The sequence below is a fragment of the Ambystoma mexicanum genome, chromosome 6p, assembly GCF_040938575.1.
Source record: "Ambystoma mexicanum isolate Mex_15411 chromosome 6p, UKY_AmexF1_1, whole genome shotgun sequence".
In the NCBI taxonomy this organism is placed as follows: domain Eukaryota; kingdom Metazoa; phylum Chordata; class Amphibia; order Caudata; family Ambystomatidae; genus Ambystoma; species Ambystoma mexicanum.
In genome coordinates, this window is record NC_090935.1 from 606,593,312 (window position 1) to 606,615,545 (window position 22,234).

At 44.1% G+C, this 22,234-nt stretch overlaps 1 protein-coding gene across 2 annotated transcripts in view; it reads right to left on the reverse strand.

The window, feature by feature from the left end:
- The window catches only part of IQGAP2 (IQ motif containing GTPase activating protein 2), a 1,674,846-nt gene that overhangs the window by 889,926 nt on the left and 762,686 nt on the right, over positions 1-22,234 (reverse strand). The window contains exons 9-12 of one of the 2 annotated variants that reach the window (XM_069627448.1): positions 8,738-8,825; positions 8,132-8,295; positions 5,985-6,072; positions 427-590 (exon numbers count right to left, since the gene is read on the reverse strand). In XM_069627448.1, the coding sequence (XP_069483549.1) occupies positions 427-590; positions 5,985-6,072; positions 8,132-8,295; positions 8,738-8,825 (504 nt within the window). The remainder of the gene's footprint in view (positions 1-426; positions 591-5,984; positions 6,073-8,131; positions 8,296-8,737; positions 8,826-22,234) is intronic. The other variant, XM_069627449.1, reaches the window with a different exon arrangement.

The window sequence follows — 22,234 nt, forward strand, 5'->3', positions numbered from 1 at the left end:
CCTCTCGCGCTGTTCCTCATCCCCTTGTGCCCTTTCTTTTTCTCTTCTGGCTCCTCTTTACCAGAATGCTCTTCCTCTCTGCCTCCGGTCTATTCACTCTACTCCACCTCCGTTCTGCCTCTAAGACCTTCTTCTGCTTAATTGTATTGCAAGCTTCACAGTAAACTATATCTTATTGTAACCATTTGCTCATTTTTTATTGTACTGTAAAATTGGTTTTGTGCACCGCCTTATAAATAACATGCAAAAACATTTAAACAAAATGTACAAAATGAGAAAAACACAGGGTGTTGTCCTCGAACATGTTTGGTTTTCAGGATTGTCCCCCATTGTTATGAGCTAGACGTGCATGCATTTAGAATCATTGTACATGGAGCAGAACAGGACACATGCAATGGAGGATATGGCGCAGGCATGCAGGCTCACCGCAGCATTCTGCTTCTGCAGGTTGAAAAGCTCGGTCTGGTATAGAGCGGCAGCGGGCGGGTGGACCACCGGCAGCTGGGCCTCAGGTTGCATGAGAGCAGCCACGGTCTGAGCCGCGTCTCCTGCGCCAATCACTTTATTAATTCTTTCAATCGCTGCAGCCTCTGGAGAACAATCACAAAGAAGGTTAAGACACCATAGGAATACCAGCCTGCCCTGCAACTAAGCTCTCATAAAAGACCCCCTCCCCAAATCTGATATTGAAGGATCAGATCACCTGCTCAGCGTTGATCTGAAGAAGCTACTCAAGACACTGCCAGGTCATGCTTGCCTTCTGAGCCATCAAAGGTCGCCCTGTTGTTGTGGGAAGAGCAGAAACATGGCCACCTAGTTTTTGTTCACACTCTTTAACATGAAAGAGTTCAATAGAACCTCGTGAATCAGTTGAGGGAACTGGGCACACGGCAATGCTGCCACGGATAGTGTAGCTGCACAAGGTGGACATTTAGCACTGGCATCTGCCAGTCTTTCAGTCAGCATTAGGGAGTCCACGGAGACCCATTGGCGGCACCAGCACGTGTGGCATCAAGGGCCTCTACACCACACTTTGCAGCTAACCTTTAAAAAACATGCCTCAACTTCTGAAAAATGGATCACACGAGGGAATGAAGCTCATCCATATTCAAGTACTGATCAAGGGATGAAGACAGTGGCCATGCATTGCATCTAACAGCCTAGCTTCTGCTATTTCTCACGCTTCTCTAAGTAGAAAAAAGGGGCAGTGGGAGGACACACTACTGTTCCAAAAATAAGCCATCATTCCCTCCGTTTATTTCCTCCGAGTACCATTCCTTTACAATAAGCCTAGGGCACTTCTTTCTTGCAGGCCTGCTGCAGGCATTGGAACCTTTATCCCGCAGGTCTTAACATACTGAGCTGTCTTGCCGACACAGTTTTGCTTCAGTTTATTTCAATGACTTGCTTGGAACATAATGCCCATGCAAACCACAAAACACTGCACCTGCAGTGATCAACTGCTCCCAGCGCTGGGAGATTAATTTCCTCTTGCATTTAAAATAGATTAACGTTGGGCGCCTGCAGGCCCAGCTATGTGAGGGCAATTGGGGGTGGCCATGGTCTTTGACATGGCCTTTAAGGGGGTGCGAATGGTGGATGATTAGAGAGGGGGCAGTTGCATAAAGCTACATGCCTGGGGAACAATGACTACCAGCAGGTGTTCATGTTTTGCACTTACTTTCACCGAGTTTCTTCAGCGCTGATAGTACAGTTACTATAACGCAGACATGTGTTGTCTAATATTAGCAAAGAGTTGTGGGTCTGGAATGGGGGAGAGGCAGGACAAGGGGCAGGAGGGGGTTTGTTATGGTTTCACTTGGATGGGGGATGGCAGAGATTGTGTGGGAGTGAAGATTCGCCGGCGCCAGGGAGTGGGGTCTATAGTTGCACTTTATTTGTTCACTTCAACCACTGCATATGGATGGTGACGTTGCTTGTGCACTCTGCTGCTGAACATACTGCACATTTGTTTGCGTATTTTCAAATAAAAGTAGTTTGCAAAAGCGAGTGTTTTGGGAGAAAGCTGTTTGAGCGAAATGTTATTTTAAAATTCGAGCCGCTAGGTGGCGCCAAATACCATGCAATACGCTACTCCATCAACGTTAACGTTTCTCGGGGGTTTCATTATTCCCCGGGACTGTCAGTGTGCGGGGAGCGTGGCCACAGATTACGGAGCGGCAAATGAACGGCTGAAGACCAATTAAACAGGCGGTACAAGAATACACGCCTGTGGCAAAGAGTTTGGAGACATATGGTTAGTAGTATAAGTAAGTATATATATGTCTGTGTTTTAGGGCAGGGGTCGGCAACCTGCGGCTCTCCCGATGTTTTCAACTAGGACTCCATGAACCTTCCCTTTTGACTTTGCTAACTTCAGCTAAGGGGAATAGTAGTCCAAAAACATCTGGAGAGCCAAAGGGGACCCACGTTTAGGGCGAGTGCTCTGTAAACTTTGGATGTTTTGGACTACAACTCCCGTCAGCCTTTGCCAGGATGAATAATCAGGATTCATGGAAATCTGGTTCAAAACATCTGGAGAACCTGCAGGCTGCAGATCCATCGGGTAAGACTACCACCTAACTAACCACATTCAATATTACTCGTACTTTATTGTCCAGATCTGCCAGGTTCCAGCGTTGCTTCCTCTGCGTGTACCAGCGGTGCGGAGTTAGGCACACACATGCTTTTGTCATAGGAGCGCCCTTGCAGTAACTGAACAGAACCACAATGCAGAGGACAAAATCAACACTAGGAGAGCTACTCACGCCTGACACGGGCCATAGGCAGAAGACTATTATTTTCATCTGCTTAATATCTTTTGTAGGCTAATGCGTTGAAAGTACGGATGACCCGAGCCCCTCTGTCTTTTAAAAATATACCTTAGGTTTTATTAAAGTCCTGCATTTGCCCGCTACCCTGTACCCGGCAGTAGTGCTTCATTGGCGCGCACCGGGCTCCCTTGCGTTTGGGTTTTGCTGATAGGCGGTGCAGTCGCGACATCTTGTGGCTCCGTCAGGCTTAGCATTGTTTAGGATTACACACACACCCAAGAGAATCCCGGAAGGAAAATGACTAACTTGTGGGCACCTCTGTTCCGTTTACTGTCTCGGGTCAAGCAAACCTACTAAGCGAGCATGCACGCGCTGCCAGGAGTACAAAGGCGGCACGCGCTGCCCTCGTAGAGCAGCCACAGATGGCAAAGCTAAGCAGCAGATAGCACTGGAAGAGGGGCATGGCGGCGCGGCGCGGCACCGCACATGCTGGCGTCCAAAAAGACGGGCTACTCACCTTCTACAGAAGCTAAAACACAACCTGACAAAGGTTAGCACATTCGAATTAAGTGGCGGGAATTATACACCCCACCCAGTAGGTTACAAGCAATGGCAAAGTGCTCAAATGCGATTAGTACTCTACAGCTCCCCAAGACCAAGCTAACAGAGAGGCGAATCCCACCTCGCCCCACCGGGGATGCACAGGTCCTTGATCAGTTCACCTTTACACTCCATGAGCCAGCAGGAGGCTCCTGCCAATATTCTGTTTCTGCATAAAAGTGGCCTCGTCCTGGAGCTCCACCTGTATTATTTTCAGTCAAACCTTCTGAGCCCAAACCTTCCCAGGGGTGTGAGTGCAATGGCTGATGGGGAGAGGTGGGGCTGGGAGTAATGGTGATCACTGGTGAGTAATACAAGTATCAATTACCCAGCATCCCTCCTTATCCAGTCCTAACTGAAGAATACGGAATCGGGGGGGGGGGGGGATTGAGGGGTGTGGGGGTAGGCATGCGTTGCGGACGAGGAGAGGCAGCAGACTAGAGGACATGCAGGCATGCACACAAACACAGTAATGACGGGAGTCATCACTGCAGAAATAAAAGTGTAAGGGCGTTCCCTAGCCGAGAGGGGGTGGGGGGGGGGGAGAGAAGGCTCGGTTTATGCCAAGGTATCACGCCTCATTTAGTTACGCTGCATATGATGCACCTGCTAATGCCAAACGTATGGGCTTTTTTTTGCCAGGCACAGCTGTAGTGGTATTAACTGGCCATTGATGGTAGCAGGTGCAAAATGGTGCTAAAACCTGTTCATCTAATAGAAGTGTCTGGCAAAAGTTGAATACTTCTGCACAAGCCAAAACTGTTGGCTTTGCCAATGCTCATTTAGGACTTCAGTGAAGGACAAGCAGAGTGCTTATAAAGGGAGTGGCTGAAGGCAGGCCTGATTAAGACATTTGTATGAAGCCAATTAAGTCATTAACTCTCAAAAGACTGCTTTGAAAAAAAATGTCGGGCACTTCAAGTGCAAAGTGTGATGGTAAGGCTTGATTAAAGCGAGCTCAAAGAGTTCCCATGAGGAGGTGTTTTGGGCCGGGAGAGGCAGGAATGGGTGGGAATGGCCATTAGGATTAGCATGGCCATTGGCAGTCGATGGGTGGGCACATAACCAAACAACACCAACAGACTGTGTCCCTCCTCATATGCCATTCCTTCCCATCTGTACTGTAATGCAATATTTTCGGCTTATAGGTGTCGCAAGCGGCATCTAATAGCCCAAACTAATAATGACCCGGGACACAACAACTGGCAAATGAAGGAGGGATGGATGAGGAAGCAGATCCCACACCACCTCCTCCCCCACCTGCTGCTCATAGACCCCAGCCCACGAGATCAGCATCCTGGAAGCCAGCCAGAGCAGACCCACGCAAGAGTGTGAAGTACTGTGGCCTATCCCGGGGCCCCAAAAGGTCCTTGTGGGTAGAGTGCCTCCAAATGTATGTGGCCATCATTAATGAAACTAAAGAAGAGGCCAAGACATCTATCCTGCTGTTTTGTGCTGGGGTCAGTGTTCAGATTTTCACAACGCTCACACCACAGGAAAACTCTTATGATGCTACCAAATGCCTACTAGCAGGTTATTTCAAGCCGCATATACTGCGCATTCAGCATTTTCAACAATTCTGACTCCCATTAGAGCAACCAAGCAGAGCGGGGGTTGCAGAGGTGTCCCCCCCGCTCCCCTTGGACACTGTAATGGGAGTCAGGGTTTTCGGGGGTGTACCCCTGCTTCCATTAGATGGAGAGCAGTGGACAAGAAAGTTAATTTGAAAAAAAACGTTTGCATTTTTATCAAAAAAAGGACGCTGCAGCACCAGCTGCGACACCCGTTAAGTGGGAGTAACTGATGCTGCATGGACAGAGATGAGTCGCGGCACACACAGAAGTGTGCCACCGAAAGGTAAGTAGGGAGGGGGAGGGGGAGGTGGGCAGCGGCTGCATGGCGAAGTACTCAATCTGATCAATGCGCCGCGCCATAACGGAAGTCAGCATTTTGAAAGTCGACATTATAGGTGGCGCAGTGATCACATAGATCTGTCTGCTCCAAAGCCTGGCAAGGAAGGGCTCCAGAAGACAAACACAGCAGATAAAGACCCGGCAGGGTTCCAGAGAAACGCTGATCTGCCATGCAGCAGGAAAACAATAGATGACATGCCGCGAGGAGGCGACCTTCATGTGCCACGAGGATAGTGGGAGGAGCATTGTGCCAGCATGGAGAGTAGAAAGGTTACCCAAGGTCATGCGCATACCTGATCGTTGGCTAGCACTGGATAGCAGGAGGGAAGTTGGGCTAATCTAATCCAGTATTGCAATTTTAGAGAATTCATTTAGTGTTCGTACCCAGGGCTGGAAATGGAAAGGGTGGCATGAAGCAGATTCATCATTTGAGCAGTTTGCACTTTGCCTTATTTGCATGCAGGAAATGTGTTCAAGTCCATGCCCCTATTCCCACTATTCACAGTACACATCACCCAACAAAACCAAGCTACTTCATTAACGTGATCGGACAACGTTGGCAATTGATCACATGACTTTCCCATTTGAGATCGATTTAGAGGTGATGCCATCACATCATGTTTTCCATGCAAGATTCAGGGCTCCCAGGAATGCAATGTGCTACAACATGGAGAACTGGAGCAAAAGGTGTACTCACTACGCCGGTGAGCCTCGGCTTCCCCATTGGCAACACTCACTTCCTTCTGCAGTTCACCCTTGTCGAGCATTAGAGGAGCACCCACTTTCTAGCAGACCAGGGAGAAAGAGACTTCAAAAATCACACCTTTAATACAGAGAAAACGGGCACAACAAACAGATGCAAGAGAAAATACGACAAGGCACAGCCTGCCTGAGGTCAAGCAGGAGATGCTCACCCAGGCCTGCTTTCTTTTGAATTCTGGGACTTGTAGTCCTGGACTTATAAAGGCAAAAGCAAAACAGTCTGTTCCACTGGAACTGGATAACCATCTCCTGTACGACACAGGACATGTTGGGCAAACACAAAATGATAAAAGAATGTTAGGCCATTACCAAACTATTGATAAATAACCCACATTTGCTTTCATTCAGGGACTGTGCAGGTCTGGTTTGTTAAATTACCTCTCAAGTGCACGTTGTTTTGTCATTATATCAATGTTTTCAAACAGTTTCAAGAATTACATTTTGCTCACAGATTACAACTTTAGTTGTGCATAGTGTGTGTGAGAGTGAGTGAGTGTGTGTGTGTGTATGTATGTGGGTGGGTGGGTCTACGCGCGCAGGGTTGAGAGTGTGCTGATGAACACCTGTGTGACAGACCCACTAATTTAATGTCACTTTTGCCCTGACAGGACAATTGAAATGAGCGGGGCGTCACTATATTCTGATTGGCCTCAGTATACCTGGGGGAGGAGTCATCGTCATCAAAGATGAGGAGGCAGTCTGGAGCTGGCAGTAATGGCAGCACTGGTGCAAGTGTAGAGCACTGCAGATGGCGCTGTGTGTGGGAAAGTAATTAGTGGTGGAACTGGGAAGCAGACATAGCATCAGTTTGGCACTTGGCTCCCTGGGCGTTCATGCCGGGCTTCTTTTTCGACTGAAGAGCGGGAGATGTGGATGGCGGATGAAGGTGGCAGAGAATGGCACTCCATGAGATTCTCTTTGTGCCAGGCCATGTTGGCTCCTATTTTGAAGATGGATGGAGGGACTGATCAGAGGATCATCCTGGCAAGCTTGCCCGGTAGTGGTGGAAGTCATCCTGCAGCTTTGGGTCCTCACATGGTGCCACCTGGAGGGCAGGGGTGAAGTCTTCAGGCAACCATGGGATCATAGAGGTTGGTGGTGGCAATACTATGTTAACAGTTGGTGTCTCAGTAGTACTAATGCCCTGTGAATTGGGCAATATCTCTGCCACCATCTTCCCCAGGTGCTGTACACGCCAAAAGGATGGGGAAGCCAGAGCAGGACTAAGGAGGTCTCTTCTAGGGACCATCTTTGTTGGCTAAAGTTCTTTGTTCTGTTGACATCAGGGTACCTATGATTGGGTGGTGTGTACAGTGACCGTAATGCAGCTCGGGGTTCCTAAGGAGTGTTTCTTTCTTCAGGCTCCATCAGAAATTTACTTCAGAAGGAGGTCCCATGCATCCAGAGGCGCCGAGACTCAACTACCAGACATTTGATGACCACCTCCTCTAATTAACCCCCTCCTCCTCTTGTTCGTACTGATGTTTTTCTTTCAGCTGCAACGGACTCATTAATAACTGTTTCTGACCGCATTGTTCCGTGCTGTTTTTTCATGATTCAATTCGTGTACAACTTCTGTCCAGCACCAAGATGCCTCCCTGCAGGCAAACAAGTGCTTTTCCAAATCTAACACCGTTTTGTGCAAGAAGCAGGGGTTCTAGACAACAACCCTGCACAATAGTAACCCCAGAAGCTTCAGCAATATTTTCAGGGCGTCAATGAGCTGCACAACTGTCACACAAAGCCTCAATGCTCCAAAGTAGAGTTGGGGTTCAGCTGTCTGCCCTTCAGCGCGGGAGGCCACATAGGCTTTATTCAACAACAGAGAGGCATCTAACGTGACTTTGCAGCTTAGGACCTCCCGTCAACTATGGTCTTTAAGAGTTTAATGTGCAAGAACCAAACATTACAAAAAAAAATATATATATAATCTCAGCACACTCCTTTAATAAGGTGTGGGCATTTCCTATGCTGGCAGAAGCCACAGCAATAAACATTATGATCTGAGGAAATCTATGATGGCCGTCATGCTACACACCAAGACTGATGGGCACATACAAATGACCCCTTTCATCCAATTACCTCCTTCTTCTCCTCTCTAGAATCAGATAATTGGCCCAGGTACCAGGAAGAATTCTGCTGCTGAACTCCGAAGAGGCCGAGTACAGGATGGGAGAGCCCAGCCATCAAGGCCACTTCATCGCCCCTGCCAAGGGCATCGTCTACTTGGATTAAAGCTAGGTTGACTGAAAAGAAAACATCGCTTAGCATCGGAGAAGATCCTTCATACATTAGACAATAATGCGTACTACTCCTGCCCGTGGGCTCGTTTATGTCCCTGCAGGAAACACCCCACCTTCATATCGCTTACCCAGCATCGGCGTCCAATACCAAACCTCAAGATAAGGGGTACAGAGGTCCACATTTCCAACAAGTCCTGGCTAGCAGCATGCTTCTGGAGTATTAGGCAGTCAAGCATGGACAGAGCTTAATAAGCAGAGGCAGACACTGTAAAATGGCGGCGCCTAAAGCAGCCTTTGCGCGACATTTCTGCGCATGCAGCCGACTCGCTCAATGCCAGAATTTCTGATATCGGGAAAGAGGCCTTTACATGCAGGGCCAGGAGCGAAATCCTTTCCTTGCTAAGCAGGTGGCCACCCTAGGTCACAGCGCATTTCACATACTTACTGTTGACCTTAGTAATGTTGCCCTGGATCTCCGCTTGCGTCAGGAGTTCCTCATACGCATCTCTTTCCTCCTCGGAAATAGCACTGCTCTGAAAGAAGCACAACACCAATGCTGGTAAAAGCAGGATTTCAACAACAACAAAACAGGATTTCAGTTTGCAATGAGTTAACAAGTATAACAAAGAAAGAGAAACAAGCGATTCCTCTTCATACATGCTCACAATGTCTGGATATCAGTAGGACCAGAGAATAGGGACCACCACCCCCTGGAGGAATGGGATTTCACAAAGAAATGGCAAATGCAGCCGGAATAAATAGAAATTACTGGCCATTTTGGGGGCTAATATTTCTTTCAGCAACAGCAAGCACAACACAAATTGCAAATATTAAACAGAAAGTAAAGTGCGACCTTTGCTGTGTGTGGTGCATCCAAGCCTCCTATAAGCATCCTTTAAACAACCTAATTATCAAAGTATCTAAAAATAACACTTTTCCGTAAGAAGGCCGCTTTGTAGTCTGAGGGGCTGCCTTGCGCTCTCTATGTATCAAAGATCTGAGAGACTTCACAGGGGGACAGCAAAAACCTGCTCGGGACGTGCCCTTGGCACACCCTGGAGACGCGTGGGATGAGTACAGGGATGGAAGGCCCACATCTTCCAAGAGATGTCTGTCTGACCAGAGTCCACCCGCCACCACACCTCTGATCGGGCTGAAGAATAAGGGCTGTTTCTAGCATGCACACGCACTATCAGACATGCTCTTCACAGGTGTATCCTAGGGTCACTTCCCACCATCATTTCAAGAAAGAAGAGAGGATTTCAATTACAGCTTTTTACACGATTCAAACCTTTTTTTTTAAAATCTCTATGTTAAAATTAAGAATACAAAGGAATACCTATAAGGTCTGTATTATCTTGGAGGCCGAGAAATCTTCTATTAGAGGCTGGCTAAAGATCTGCTACTTAAACAGAAATTAGAAATGAAAAAAATGCAGTCCTTAAAGTTAAAGGCAGGTGCCCCGGAAAAGGAAACAGAAGCAGAAGAGTCAAGAGCACACTCACACATGTGGGGAACAAAATAAAAAACTCAGCAGAATATGCGTTTAACTTTATGAAACTCGACATTCTAAAACAATGGAGGAAGAAAAACAAACCTAGTGGAACTAGGGATCAAGGAGCAGACGCTTTGGCTTTAATATAGCATTTATATTCATGATATACAGAACAAGGCCTGGGAGTCCCTCTACCAGCACAAACCTGGCCGATTGACCTGTTCTTGGGTGGGTGGCCCCCGGGAGAGTCTCAACCACGCTTTAGCTCACTGCACTTTTCACAGAGGAGAAATGTCCATATGCATATCAGTCTTTGTCCCACCCAAAGGCAGTCCAGCACGGAAATGCTAGGCAAATCTCATCTGAACAAGAGTACCAACATCAACCCCAGAGACGCATTACGACCGAGAGCAGACTTGCCTAGCATTTTGGTGGTGGACTGCCTCTGGTACTTGGGGTCTCACCCTAAGTTACCAGGGTAATCCAGACGTGGAGCCCTTGCTCGATGTGCCCAGAGAGGCACAGCTCTACCTCACTGATGAGGCCCGACTAGGAAAATGGATTGGACTAACCTCTGGAGTTAGGTTGGTGTGGGCGTTCAATCCGCAACGTTTGAATATGGCGAGGGATTGCCTTCAACAGGGACATCCGTTCGTGAGTAAGCGGTTCCGGCCACGTTGTATTTATACATAGGGTGAGTGAGTCCCAACACATCAACCCTGCCGATCGCCACTTCCTAACTAGGATATTAACTTTGCACACAGTTGGGTGCGCACTTCCTCTCCTTCTACTCCCAACAGTCCATCTGTGGTCAGATGTCCAGCATTTCTTGGTGTGGGCCATTTGGTCCCAGATGGCAAGTAAACCAACCTTCTCTTCTTTTCCCTGTACGGGGTTCCTACATTAGGAGCAAGTGGGCACAACACAACTATCAATTATCTCTGGCCCATGCCATGAGGAAGAGCCCTCATATTAACATCCCTGTATTTCTGTTCCTCAGGGGTTCTTCCAAACTCTTCTTTCTTTGGGCCTGAGGAAGGAGGAACCATTCTGTCATACACCGTTGAAACGTAACCAGCCTGGCATAACACATGATGCATGCCACCCCACCATGTGCTGAAGGTCTCAGACTTGCAGCACGTGAGACCTACGTAGACCCCTGAGCCCCCGAACTCACTAAAGGGGCAAGACTCTTTAATTTCATCAAAGAAAGCCCCACAAATGATTCAATGGGCATTTCTTACCGATAAGCAGCTCCTTCATATTGCCTTGTATTTAGTGTCACTTTTTGAGGTTGCTCTTTTACTACTTCTCTTTATGTAACTCAGTTTGATACTACAGTGATTGCATCATTCCTTGACTGTTTTCTGCACACCATTGTGATTTATATACTTTTTTTGTTTTTATGGATAATGTAAGTTTGACCAATGTAAAATAAATATATATGTCTTTTCTTTGGTTGTTATGAGATTTGTAAAGAAGATTCATTTGTTCTATTAGGAGATCTTCATGCAATTGGGTCTAAGTAGACAGGCAGTGAAGAAAATAAATGCCCACATACCACCGCACCCTCAGTAGAATATATGGGGACTCATTCCAATGCATAAAGAACTTTCTTGTTGGGACACATTTTGTTTTAGAACTTTGAATGTCTATCATCATGATGCTCCAGTCAATTGCTACAAATATGTGCACACAACAGGAACACTAGGAGCCAAGCAGATATTAATCAGAAACTGAACATCAGCATTTATGATGAGAAGGAATTAAGGAGCTGGGAATCTAGGCAACCAATGCACTTAATGGACAGAAAAGAACCCCAATAGAATGAGGGATTTTGAGCTCATTTTTCAACACGAAAATATGCCTGAAGAATTCGTTTTTTTGACAAACAAATGCATGGCTGTTTGTCTATATTATAATTTATCTTTAATAACATCAGCCACGTGCACTTTGGAAAGTATTGACCTTTTAAATATTAAATGAAAATATTAAAACAAACTTAATTAAATTAAGTTTGTTTTAATATTTTCAAAGTAAGTTACTTTGACAAAGATGCTGGAGTGCACAATGGATTAACAATTGCTGGAAAAGCAAGATCATATTATAGAAAGTCAATAATCAGGATCTCAAAAATAAAGCTACATTATCTACTTACTACAAAAGATATGATGAAATTCAAGCACATTTTACTAGCAAAGGGAATCTCTTAAGAAATGAGCCCAACTAACAGCCAGCACAACTTCAGTAAAGGAGAGTGTGCAGGGTTAGGCACTTGACCCCATCAAAGGGGAACAGAGACCCCTTCTGACCTCAGGCAGGAGGCCCACCAGGGTTTTTAACCAGAGCTAGCCCTGACCCAGATGCAGGGTGAGTGAGTTGGGAGAGCCCCAGACTCTGCTCCCACTATATATGTGCCCTGATTAATAACCCTGGTACGATTATTTTGCATCACCCAATGCCTTCTCTTTGCACTATTTCAGAACCTCAAGTGCCAGCATGCCTAGTAACCAGTGGCAGAAGTGCACTGAAAAAAGTAATGGAACTGTGGTCCCGGCATGGGAGAGGGGAGGCGGAAGCATAGTGCAACACGCAACAAGGTGTTGCAGTCAGGGCATTGCAATAGTATAAGAGACTAGTAACTCATTCTAATATTAAAACTTTACTCTTGCACAGGGACATGAATGGACACACCCTCTATATAGAATGGTGAATATGGACGTCAAAAGTAGAGGAATTATAATAAGAAAGAAATAAAAGTAGCGGAACAGTGCTCCCGACCGTTCCCGCTCTCTTCGATTACTGCTATTAACCACTGGAGACCATAGCGGGGCAGAGGGAGCAACCTGCTGTTTGAGCTCCGAAGCAGGAACACATGCATTGAATGAGCTGCGCAGCATACCGCCTCTGCAGATCTCACTGCGGCAATCAGACACAACAAACCGGCAAAAACATTAAATCACACGGGGGCCTACAACGAACTAGAATCACATGCAAGAAAAGGGGACTGGGCCAACATTAGCTTATGAAGACTTACTATGTAAATACCAAATGTGAAGAATCCTATGGATCCCTCACTGAATCCCTGCCTAAAGACTTCTCTCAGGTGGCCAGGGGAAGGCAGACGCTTCCTGATCCCAACCCTGGGGGTGGTGTTATGCGGAAGGATCACCTGGGAGGAGAAAGGGGCCAGGGTGGTGAGGAGATTCCGTGGGATGAGACAGTATTTTTTCTGTGACAGGAAGGTTCATCCCAACGTACCTAAAGATGTTATGGCCCATTGCCGTTTTAATATCTCTCAACCTCATATTAAATTTAAGGTTGTGAACTCCAAGGTTATAAAATCAAGGCACACTAAACCAAAAGAAAGATCCTTTTCGATATCTCAAACTAAATACACTCCTCAATCCCAAGGGAGGAATGCAAAGGAATATGGAAATTATGTCTTTTCTAAACCATCTTCCTCTGAAAAAGCTAAATGGCACAAGCCCTCTGTTAAAAACCTTAATGGATTTAAATCTACCCTTGCAAGTAATTCAAAAGTACAAAGGCCCAACTTTGCTGAAAAGAACTAGATGTTCCAAAATCCTAGAGTACTGAGACGATGAAGAGGGCTGGAGAGGCATGTATGATATGATAGGTTATTTATAACGTGCCCAGAGGTTTCTAAGCGTGGACCCGGGGATCGAACCTGTGTTGCTCCGAGTCATTTGCTTCCAAGGTGAGCACGTTGCCCGGGAGCTATCCTCCAGGGACAATGTAGATGTAGTAGTCAGGCAATTAAGCCCAGGAGCCATTGTAGTAGTCAGGCAATTAAGGATAACGGCCTGCACCTGAAGCCTATTACCAAACCTGTGAGGCAGAAAAGGCCCCAGCAGGAAACCAGTAGAAGAAGGAGATGGAATGGAAGTTGGAAGGCTGCCAGTCGTAGTAGCAGAGGGAAAGCACAAGGCTGCCAAGTCACAAGGAAGTGGGAGCACAGACTGGATGCCGGAACATTGAGACAGCAGATTTCACCTGCTAGTTCTGAGAGGGTCCTGTTCTCCCAAAATCGGAATTGCAGATGCTGTGCAGTGGAAGACATGCTTGAACCTGAGTTTCCACCATATGAGCCAAGTTGCTGTGACTGCAGAGTCGTGACCGTGCAGGAGACAAAGGGAAGAAGCAAAAGGCAAGCAGAGGGTCTCAGGAGGAAAATTAACTCCCAATTGAAGTGGCTGGATCGGAGACACCCGTGTTGGAGAGGTTCCATGTGTTAATATCCCTGCAAAAATATCGCTATACAAAAATATTGCCATATTTTTGCGGCAATATTAAGGCATGGAAACTGCGGGGGACACCCCCGCAACCACAGCTACCAAAAACCCCCAAAATTATCCCCCCAAAAATATTTCCTATGGCCGTTCCAGACGACCATATATACAGTGATATTTTTGGTGGGGATAATATGTAGTGATACGGTTGGAGATGGGTGTGGGTCCCAAGTGAGCCAGAAGTAGTAGAGGTGGTAGAGGAAGTCTGGGAAGCAGAGCAACCTGTAATAGCAGTGGCCCAGATGCCAGTGAGTGAAGCACAGCATTCAGATACACTTTGCAAGCCTTGCTTGTAACTGTAGCCAGCTCGTTAGTAACTTGTGTTCTGTGCAAAGCGACTAAAAGTTGTTTGACATACTTGAAGCTTGGTTTACAATGTAATTGTTGCTTTTGTGCTTATTCTAAATGCTTTAACACTCGCGTGAGAAGCGAAAGGCAATTAAAAAGTTGTTGAACCCTTTTCTGACTGACAAGAGTGGTTGCATGTCCTTAATTGAAAAGAAGGAACGCTTGCTAGACCATTTCCAAATACCCAACATTGACGTTATACCAGTTACAAGTAATCCCGAGTAAAAACTACACCAAAGAAAGGTCGCATGAGCCCAATTGTGTTTCCCAAAGGAAGTCAAAGTTGCAACCGTTAACATAACACAGGAATACAATTCTATTCCCAACTTTAAACTTCAAAATCTACTTTAAAGAATATTTGCATGTGACCAATTGTGCTTTCATTTAAAATACTGAATCATATGAAGTAAAGAATCTACAATACTGAAGAGAATAACAAGCATTACCCAAGTCAAGAGGCAACCACTTTTCATAGTGAAACCAGTCTTGCAAAGAGTTAACGAGCTATCCACCTACACTGAAGCTGTAAACAGTCAAGAGGCCTAAGATACAAGTGTGCCATTGTTACCTGAAGCTAAATGAGTGGCACAACGGCTTCTGGGTAATTACTTGGGAAGAAGAGAGAGGTGTGAGTAAAGCTGGGAAAGGGGAGTTAAATGCTTGTGAAGAACATGCAGAAGTAAATTACAACCTGTGGTGCTAAAGACTACTTAAGATCTGAGTTCCTGTGCCCTGAGCTGATCTCCTATTACTGCAATGGCGGATCTTAGGTCTACTGAATCGTCCCAACCAGCTAAAAAGACAAAAGGGAGGTGATGCTGAAAGAAGAGAGGACAAACCTCTGGAGCTTTTAACCAAGGTGACATCTGACATTACAGACATCAAGGCAACATTGTTTGCTTCAGAAGAAGAAAAAGATACAGAGCTATCCACCAAAATTGACTCATTGCAAAGTCATCTGAACACAGTTGATGAGGACTCACAGAGAATGGCTGAACAAATAAGGGAAGTAACATTTTATTGTGAAGTTCCTGAGGTTTCCTGTAAAATAACAAATTCTCAGAAGAGCTCGGGAATTGTGTGACCTCTCTTGGGGAGGTCACAAATTATGACTTTTGGGGACTTAAGCAAGGATGTGCTTGACAAAAGAAGAGCTTTTAATGTGACAAAAGAAAAAGCAAGCAGCAAGAACCTAAAATACTATAGGTCTACCCTGCTTGATGGTCAAACTCACTCCTTTACCATGGAGCAGAGGCTTTTTTATTAGACCTGGACCATAACTTTAGGAAAAAAGAAAAGATAACTCTTTTGAACGAAATTTGGTCTATATCTAATATCAGTATGGGGTGTAATTACATTTGTTGGCTGTTTATTGGCTATTTTCTTACTTTTCTTTAGCTCCACAGCTCGATTTAATCGAACAACTCAGAAAAAAGGACCCTAGGTAGTTGCAAGGCATGGGCACGCAAATCCGAGAAGTTACAGACTACGGTGATAATTGTGAAGTCGCGCCAATACAGACGAACAGCGTAGCGTGGGATGTCCCACAGAGGTATGGCGATGAAAGCGACCGATGCCATGGATTTTGGGCAACCTTCACATCACCAAGGTAATTGTAGTTTTAAAACACTTCGCACAACACAATCATGTAGGCCTTGGAGGATCCCATTAAATCATATGGCCCATTCAATTAAATGGCTGAGTAACTTAATCAGAGGCACCATCAGGGCAGTGCAGTTTTCATTCTTTGTGATTAATTCCAAGTTGCATTTTCTACAAGAACGCACCAACGTGGAAAACGTGCGCCCAGCAACAATGTATTCTGGACTTCAGGTACACATTAGCATATTTTGTTTTTCCACAAAACAGTGATGGGGAAGTTCTGAAGAAATGTAACCAATCCTTCTTATCTCCCCAAAAGTAGGTCTAACTGTATGCCATGTCAGCTTGCTCCACGCCTTAATCGCGGTGTAGCTTATACCCGCTTGACTCATTACTTGGTCGCTTTAAAGATTTCAAGATTTCTTTTCTAAAACTTGTACATTAAGGAAGGAGAGGTGCCCACTCTGATTAACAGATGGGAACAGATCTAACAATTAAATGGTCAAAATGATGTCCCTCATTCTCTTCTGTTGGGATCTTCGGTACTGTCACCTATTAATGAGAATGAGTTATCATGGCAATGACCCGCCCCTAGTCCAATATAGTTTGTTTTGGCAGATAAAATACTTCACTTGTGAGTCTGTAGATGTTTTAATATAACAGATATTTATTGAAATTGATCAGAGAATAAGTGATACTATTGGTGTGCCCTGTCATGGTGTGCTTTCTAGCCTTGTATAGCACACCTGCCATATTCACAACTTCTGGGAACTCCGGGGATCTACAAGAGAGAGACTGGGGGGGCTGTGTCGGAAGCAAGGTATGGGTTCAATATTGATGCATGCAGATCTGGAAGATGGAGGTCTCTGTAGTGTGTACATTTAAGAATCCTTTGATTTACCTGAAGTGCAGTTTATCAGGAACTCCAAGTTGCTAATGTACATTATATGTCTGGTTCTCTAGGGTGTACCCAAGGGGGGTTTTAAGCAGCGTAGAGCATTTTGTTGATCTATCTATGGTAGGTTATTGTGGAGATTTTGTGTAGGAACGAGTGGTACATATTACATTGCACAACCTGTCCTTCGGTGCTGGAGTTTTATGATGCTTGTATCGATGTTTAGGGTGATAAGGAGACATTTTGAAACTGCTATTACAATACTTTATCAAACAGATCACCCAGCAACAACTACACACAACCTATTCTTCCAGACCCCCATCCGCATTTCCCCCTCTTTCTCCATTTTTTATCCTCATTCCTAGACTCCCTGACACCGAGCTTATGTGGTATAAGCTTCTGATACATATGCACATAGACAACCGAGTGATCCCCTTTGCACGTGAATGAATGATGCAGCATTCTTTTCCACCCAATACTGCCTTAAACTGATAAATGGTCCTACATGTCTGGGTTGTAGGGAGTTCCTTGGGAGAGAAAGAGATCGTAATGTGGGTTGGATAGAGGTAGAACATAGAATGTGGTTATAGGTTAAAATAATGAATGCGATAGTAGAGGAGAATTAAATATAATACTTTCTTAATGGGCACCGATTATCGGGAGGCTATTGTTCGGAATGCAATAGGTATAATTTGGATTCTAAGTTATATGTGGTTCAGTTTGAACTGGACTGATATGTGGCTGACATGTTGCTGTTCTTTTTGGTTTGTTTATGTTCTATGTTGTCTGTCTATGTTAGTTATGTTGTTTGTATGTAAGGGAGAGGATGCATGCTTTCTAAAGGATCGGGAAAATTGCAATAGTCACAAAGGTTCCTATTGTTATTTGCAAGAGAGTATTGTACAATACAAACAGAAATGGTTGCTGATGTACTTATGATGAATCTGCGATTTAAAAGTTATTATGAAATAGAACAAACGATTTAACGTTTGTGACCTAGAACGCTTAAATTGTCCCCAAAAAAAGAAAGAAAGTGATGGCAAGGATATGGAGAACAAAGGCTGATCTAGTATTTCTGCAAGAAACACACTTGCTAGATGAGACTAGGAAATACCTGACTAATGTAAAATACTTGCATGAATTGTCAAATTGTCACTCTTCAAAATCTAGGGGAGTTAGCATTTTGTTTAGAAAGGGCCCCAACTTCAAAATTGAAAAAGTAACTATGGATGGTGAAGGCAGAATGATCTTTGTGAATATGCTTTACAGGGGTAGGGTGATAACACTAGGACGTGTATATAGTCTGTGCGCACCTAACAAGCATTGTTTTGAGGGGATCACCCAATTATTACGTGACATGCATGGAAAGACAATTATACTAGGTGGGGACTTCAACTGTGTTCTCAACCATGTTGTTGACCGTTCAGCATCATGCAGATATACTAATTACGGGATAAGCAATGAATTCAACCTCTTTATTAAGAGATTTGATTTAATAGATGTATGGAGGACCATGCATCCTCCTGCGTGAAAATGATCTTTCTACTTGCTGATGCACGACTCATTCTCCAGGATTGATTATATACTAGTCTCTGACAGACTAATTGATAAGGTATTATGTGTAGACATTAGGGAGCGTGAAATCTCAGATCACCTCTCGTGAACTTATGTCTGACGATGGGTGAAAAGGGGTCTAACTTTCTTAGATGGTGCCTGAAAACAGGTGTCTTAAAGGACAAAAAAGAGAACACATTTTAGAATGTTCATTGAGAAAGGAAAATATGGTTTCAGCAGATGTTCAAATGGTATGGGATAGTTGTAAAACTACAGTGAGGGGTCAACTGATCAATAGGACTTCTTACTCTAGGAAGGCAGGATTAAAAGAGATAGACATGTTAGAAAATGGACTTGCCAACCTGCAACAAAGATATGCACAGACTAAGAGAATAGGTGACCATTTGAAGATGACCCGGGCACAGGAGGATTTGAAAAATAAGACTAATATGTTGGTGGAAAGGGGCCTTTTTGTGAGACAAAAATACTGAGAATATGGTTTTAAGAGTGGTAGTTTATTAGCTGGTAGGTTGAAGGGAATGATGGAGGCATCATGTGTATATGGCGTTGAAGATGAATAGGGTTGTACAGTAGTGAAAAACACAGAATTGTGCCAGTGTTTCCGCTCCTTCTATAAATCTATATACACAGAGGACATCTTCCCGTTAGTACCTAATCTAGAGAATCTCTTTCTTAGACTTTCTTGATTTAAAAGTGGAGGATAATGCTGCTTTGGAAGCCAAGATAGAGATTGAAGAGATTTTGCAGGCAATTGAACAGCTCAATATTGGTAAATCGCCAGGATTAGATAGCTTGCCGACAGAGTTTTATAGGTCTTTTGGGCTTACCCTGGCTCCCTTTTTATGCAATTTATTTAATGATTTTATACATAAGGGGATGTAATGCCCTTCAATGTGAGAGGCCTTGATGACGTTAATTCCGAAACTGGATAACGACCATAAGAAATGTGGAAATTACAGACCGATTTCACTACTTAATGTGGATGTTAAAATATTTTCTAAAATACTAACAAATAGACTAGAGAAATGCATTGGATACCTAATTCATGATTCTCAGGTTGGCTTTATGAGGGTTATGTTTGGATATAACAAAATTAGGACTATAATAATAAACATAATGGGGCTTAGCAAAAATGTGATTAATGATACAGGGCTAGCATTTATGGATGCAGAGAAGGCATTTGATAGAGTGAACTGGACATTCCACATCTCTCTTACTTCCTGCGCCTGTCGTTTCCACCTGTACAACATACACAAAATTCGCACTTTTCTTACAATCCACGCCACTAAACTTCTAGTGTCTTCCTTAATCTTCTCTCAACTTTTCTATTGCTCGTTCTCTTCTTTGGTCTTCTTTCATCACGTCTAGTTCCTCTTAAATCAATCTACCATTCTTCCATCCATTCTCTCTGTATTCTTTCCCATCAGGACTCCATCTCTTCATCCCTTACTACCACTGGGATGGCTCCCTTTTCATTCTCAACTCAAGTACAACTTCCTTGGTCTTGTCTTCAAATCCCTCTATGGTCTCACCCCTACCTATCTTGCTTCTCTCCTCTCCTTCTCTCCGCTCTGCTGATCACTTCCAATTTATTGTTCACAATCCCACTTTCGATCCTTTCGATCCTTCCAACTTCTTGCTACTCTTAACTGGAACCTTCTCCCTCTTCGCTCCGTCACTTCCTATTCCTCCTTCTGCTCTTCTGTAAAAGCGCACCTATTGCAATCACCAGCTTGACTTTTAACGGCTGACTCAGAACATTGATCCACACTGCTTATTTTATGTATTATTGACTGTTCTCGTAAATTGTTTACTACAATTTGTGCATTGCTACTTACTGATTCTAAACATTGACTTACATTGTTTATATTGTGTATTGCATATTGTTCTCTGTAAAGCTCTTTGGTTAAAAGCGCTATATAAAACTCAATAAATACAAATACAGAAAATGGGGTTTGGTACACGATTATTAAAGTCAATTAGATGCCTACATAATGCTGTGATGGCAAGGATCTGGGTGAATAATGAAGCTTCCAACTCATTTACGGTTCAACGGGGCACAAGTCACAGTTTTTATTTAATATTGCTTTAGAGCCGTTTATTGCATATATATGTAGGGAAGAGGGTATTAGTGGTCTTAAGGTTGCAGATAAAGAAATTAAAGTATCGTGGTGATACTGCCAAATCCGGCAAAGGGAAGTACTATTTTGAAAAATGCATTTGAAAGGTTGAGCAAACTTTCAGGACATAGTGTCAACTGGGAGAAATCAGAGGTCGTCCCACTCTCAGAGACGTGTAGACGAAGTGACTTTGCAAAATGGAACTGTAAATGGTCAGATTCACAAGTTAAATATTTAGGAATTTACCTTATCAGGGATCTGAAGAAAATTGTAGAGTTTAATGATGTTAGAAAATGGGAATGCTTAACTTTAGCAATTTGGGCCAAGGTCAATGCGATTAAAATGACTGATACCGAAGATGTTATATCTTGTTCAATTGTTTCCCTTGCGCTTCACCCAAAAATTGTTTAAAAAATGTGATAGAATATTTCTGAATTTTATGTGGGTGAAAAGAAGAAAGCAAACATTCCTAGATATAACATTATATGCACCATACAGGAAGGTGGTTTTGGGTATCTGGATCTTATTAAATATCATAAGGGCTGTATACTGAAGAAAGCCGCTCACTATATAGCACCCACAAATATACGAGAACCATGTTGGTCGACAATTGAAAGAGATGTATTTTATCCATTTGAATTAGATAGCATATATTCAATGGGAAGAATACCAATGAATTTGCATAAATTAGTCACTATAGATGTTACACGTGCAACCTTGATTTCTTGGCTGAGTGATGCTGATCAAAATATCTATCTACATTATAATGCCTCACTTTGGGGGAACCCCGGGGCTCCAAATTGGAAATAAATCTCTATGCTAAAAGGTATTCTGGAAATAAGGGCCATCATGCAAGATGGGCAGATAGTACAGCTACAGACCAAATTTTGTCTAGGGGACAGAGAATTATGTAGATTTAAGGAATTAGAGACACTCTTGCAGCAGAGACTGAGAATGTTGCATGGCCCAATGGAGAAAGAAACTCTGATATGCCATATCCAAGTCTTCACCCCGTATGGCATCTAGCTACGTTAATCTAATGCCTTTGGATCATACCATTATTGAATCATGGGACAAGTTAAAAGGCATTTGGGAGAACAAGCTTGAAGTACTAATTTAGAGGAAGAGTGGAGAAAAGTACAGCAAGCAGGCTATAAGCGTAAGCTAGATTTAAATATAAGGTGCACACATCAGAAAATCCTGGGTGGCCTAAACTGAACACCAGTGCGCATGTAAAGTCTTGGTCTTTTGGACAATAAGATTTGCGGGGCGTGTGGGAAAGAGAGGGGGACTTTGATTAATATGTTATGGAATTGTTCTAGATCTGTTGGTTTTTGGGGAGATGTACTAGTCAGGCGAGATACGGTCCTGTTTATAAGCTTCCCCAGGACACCATTTTCAGCAATTCTTCTGTCGGACAGGGGAAGTTGCACGGTTGCTAGAGGATATAGATGCTGGATTGACAAAGCTCTGATGGTGGCAGTGAAGCAGATCTTGAAACTATGGAAAACCAGGAAAAAAACACAAGTGGAGAATTGGGTTAGTGATCTGCAATTATTGTCGGATTTTGAGAAGTGTATGTATCATGAGAGGA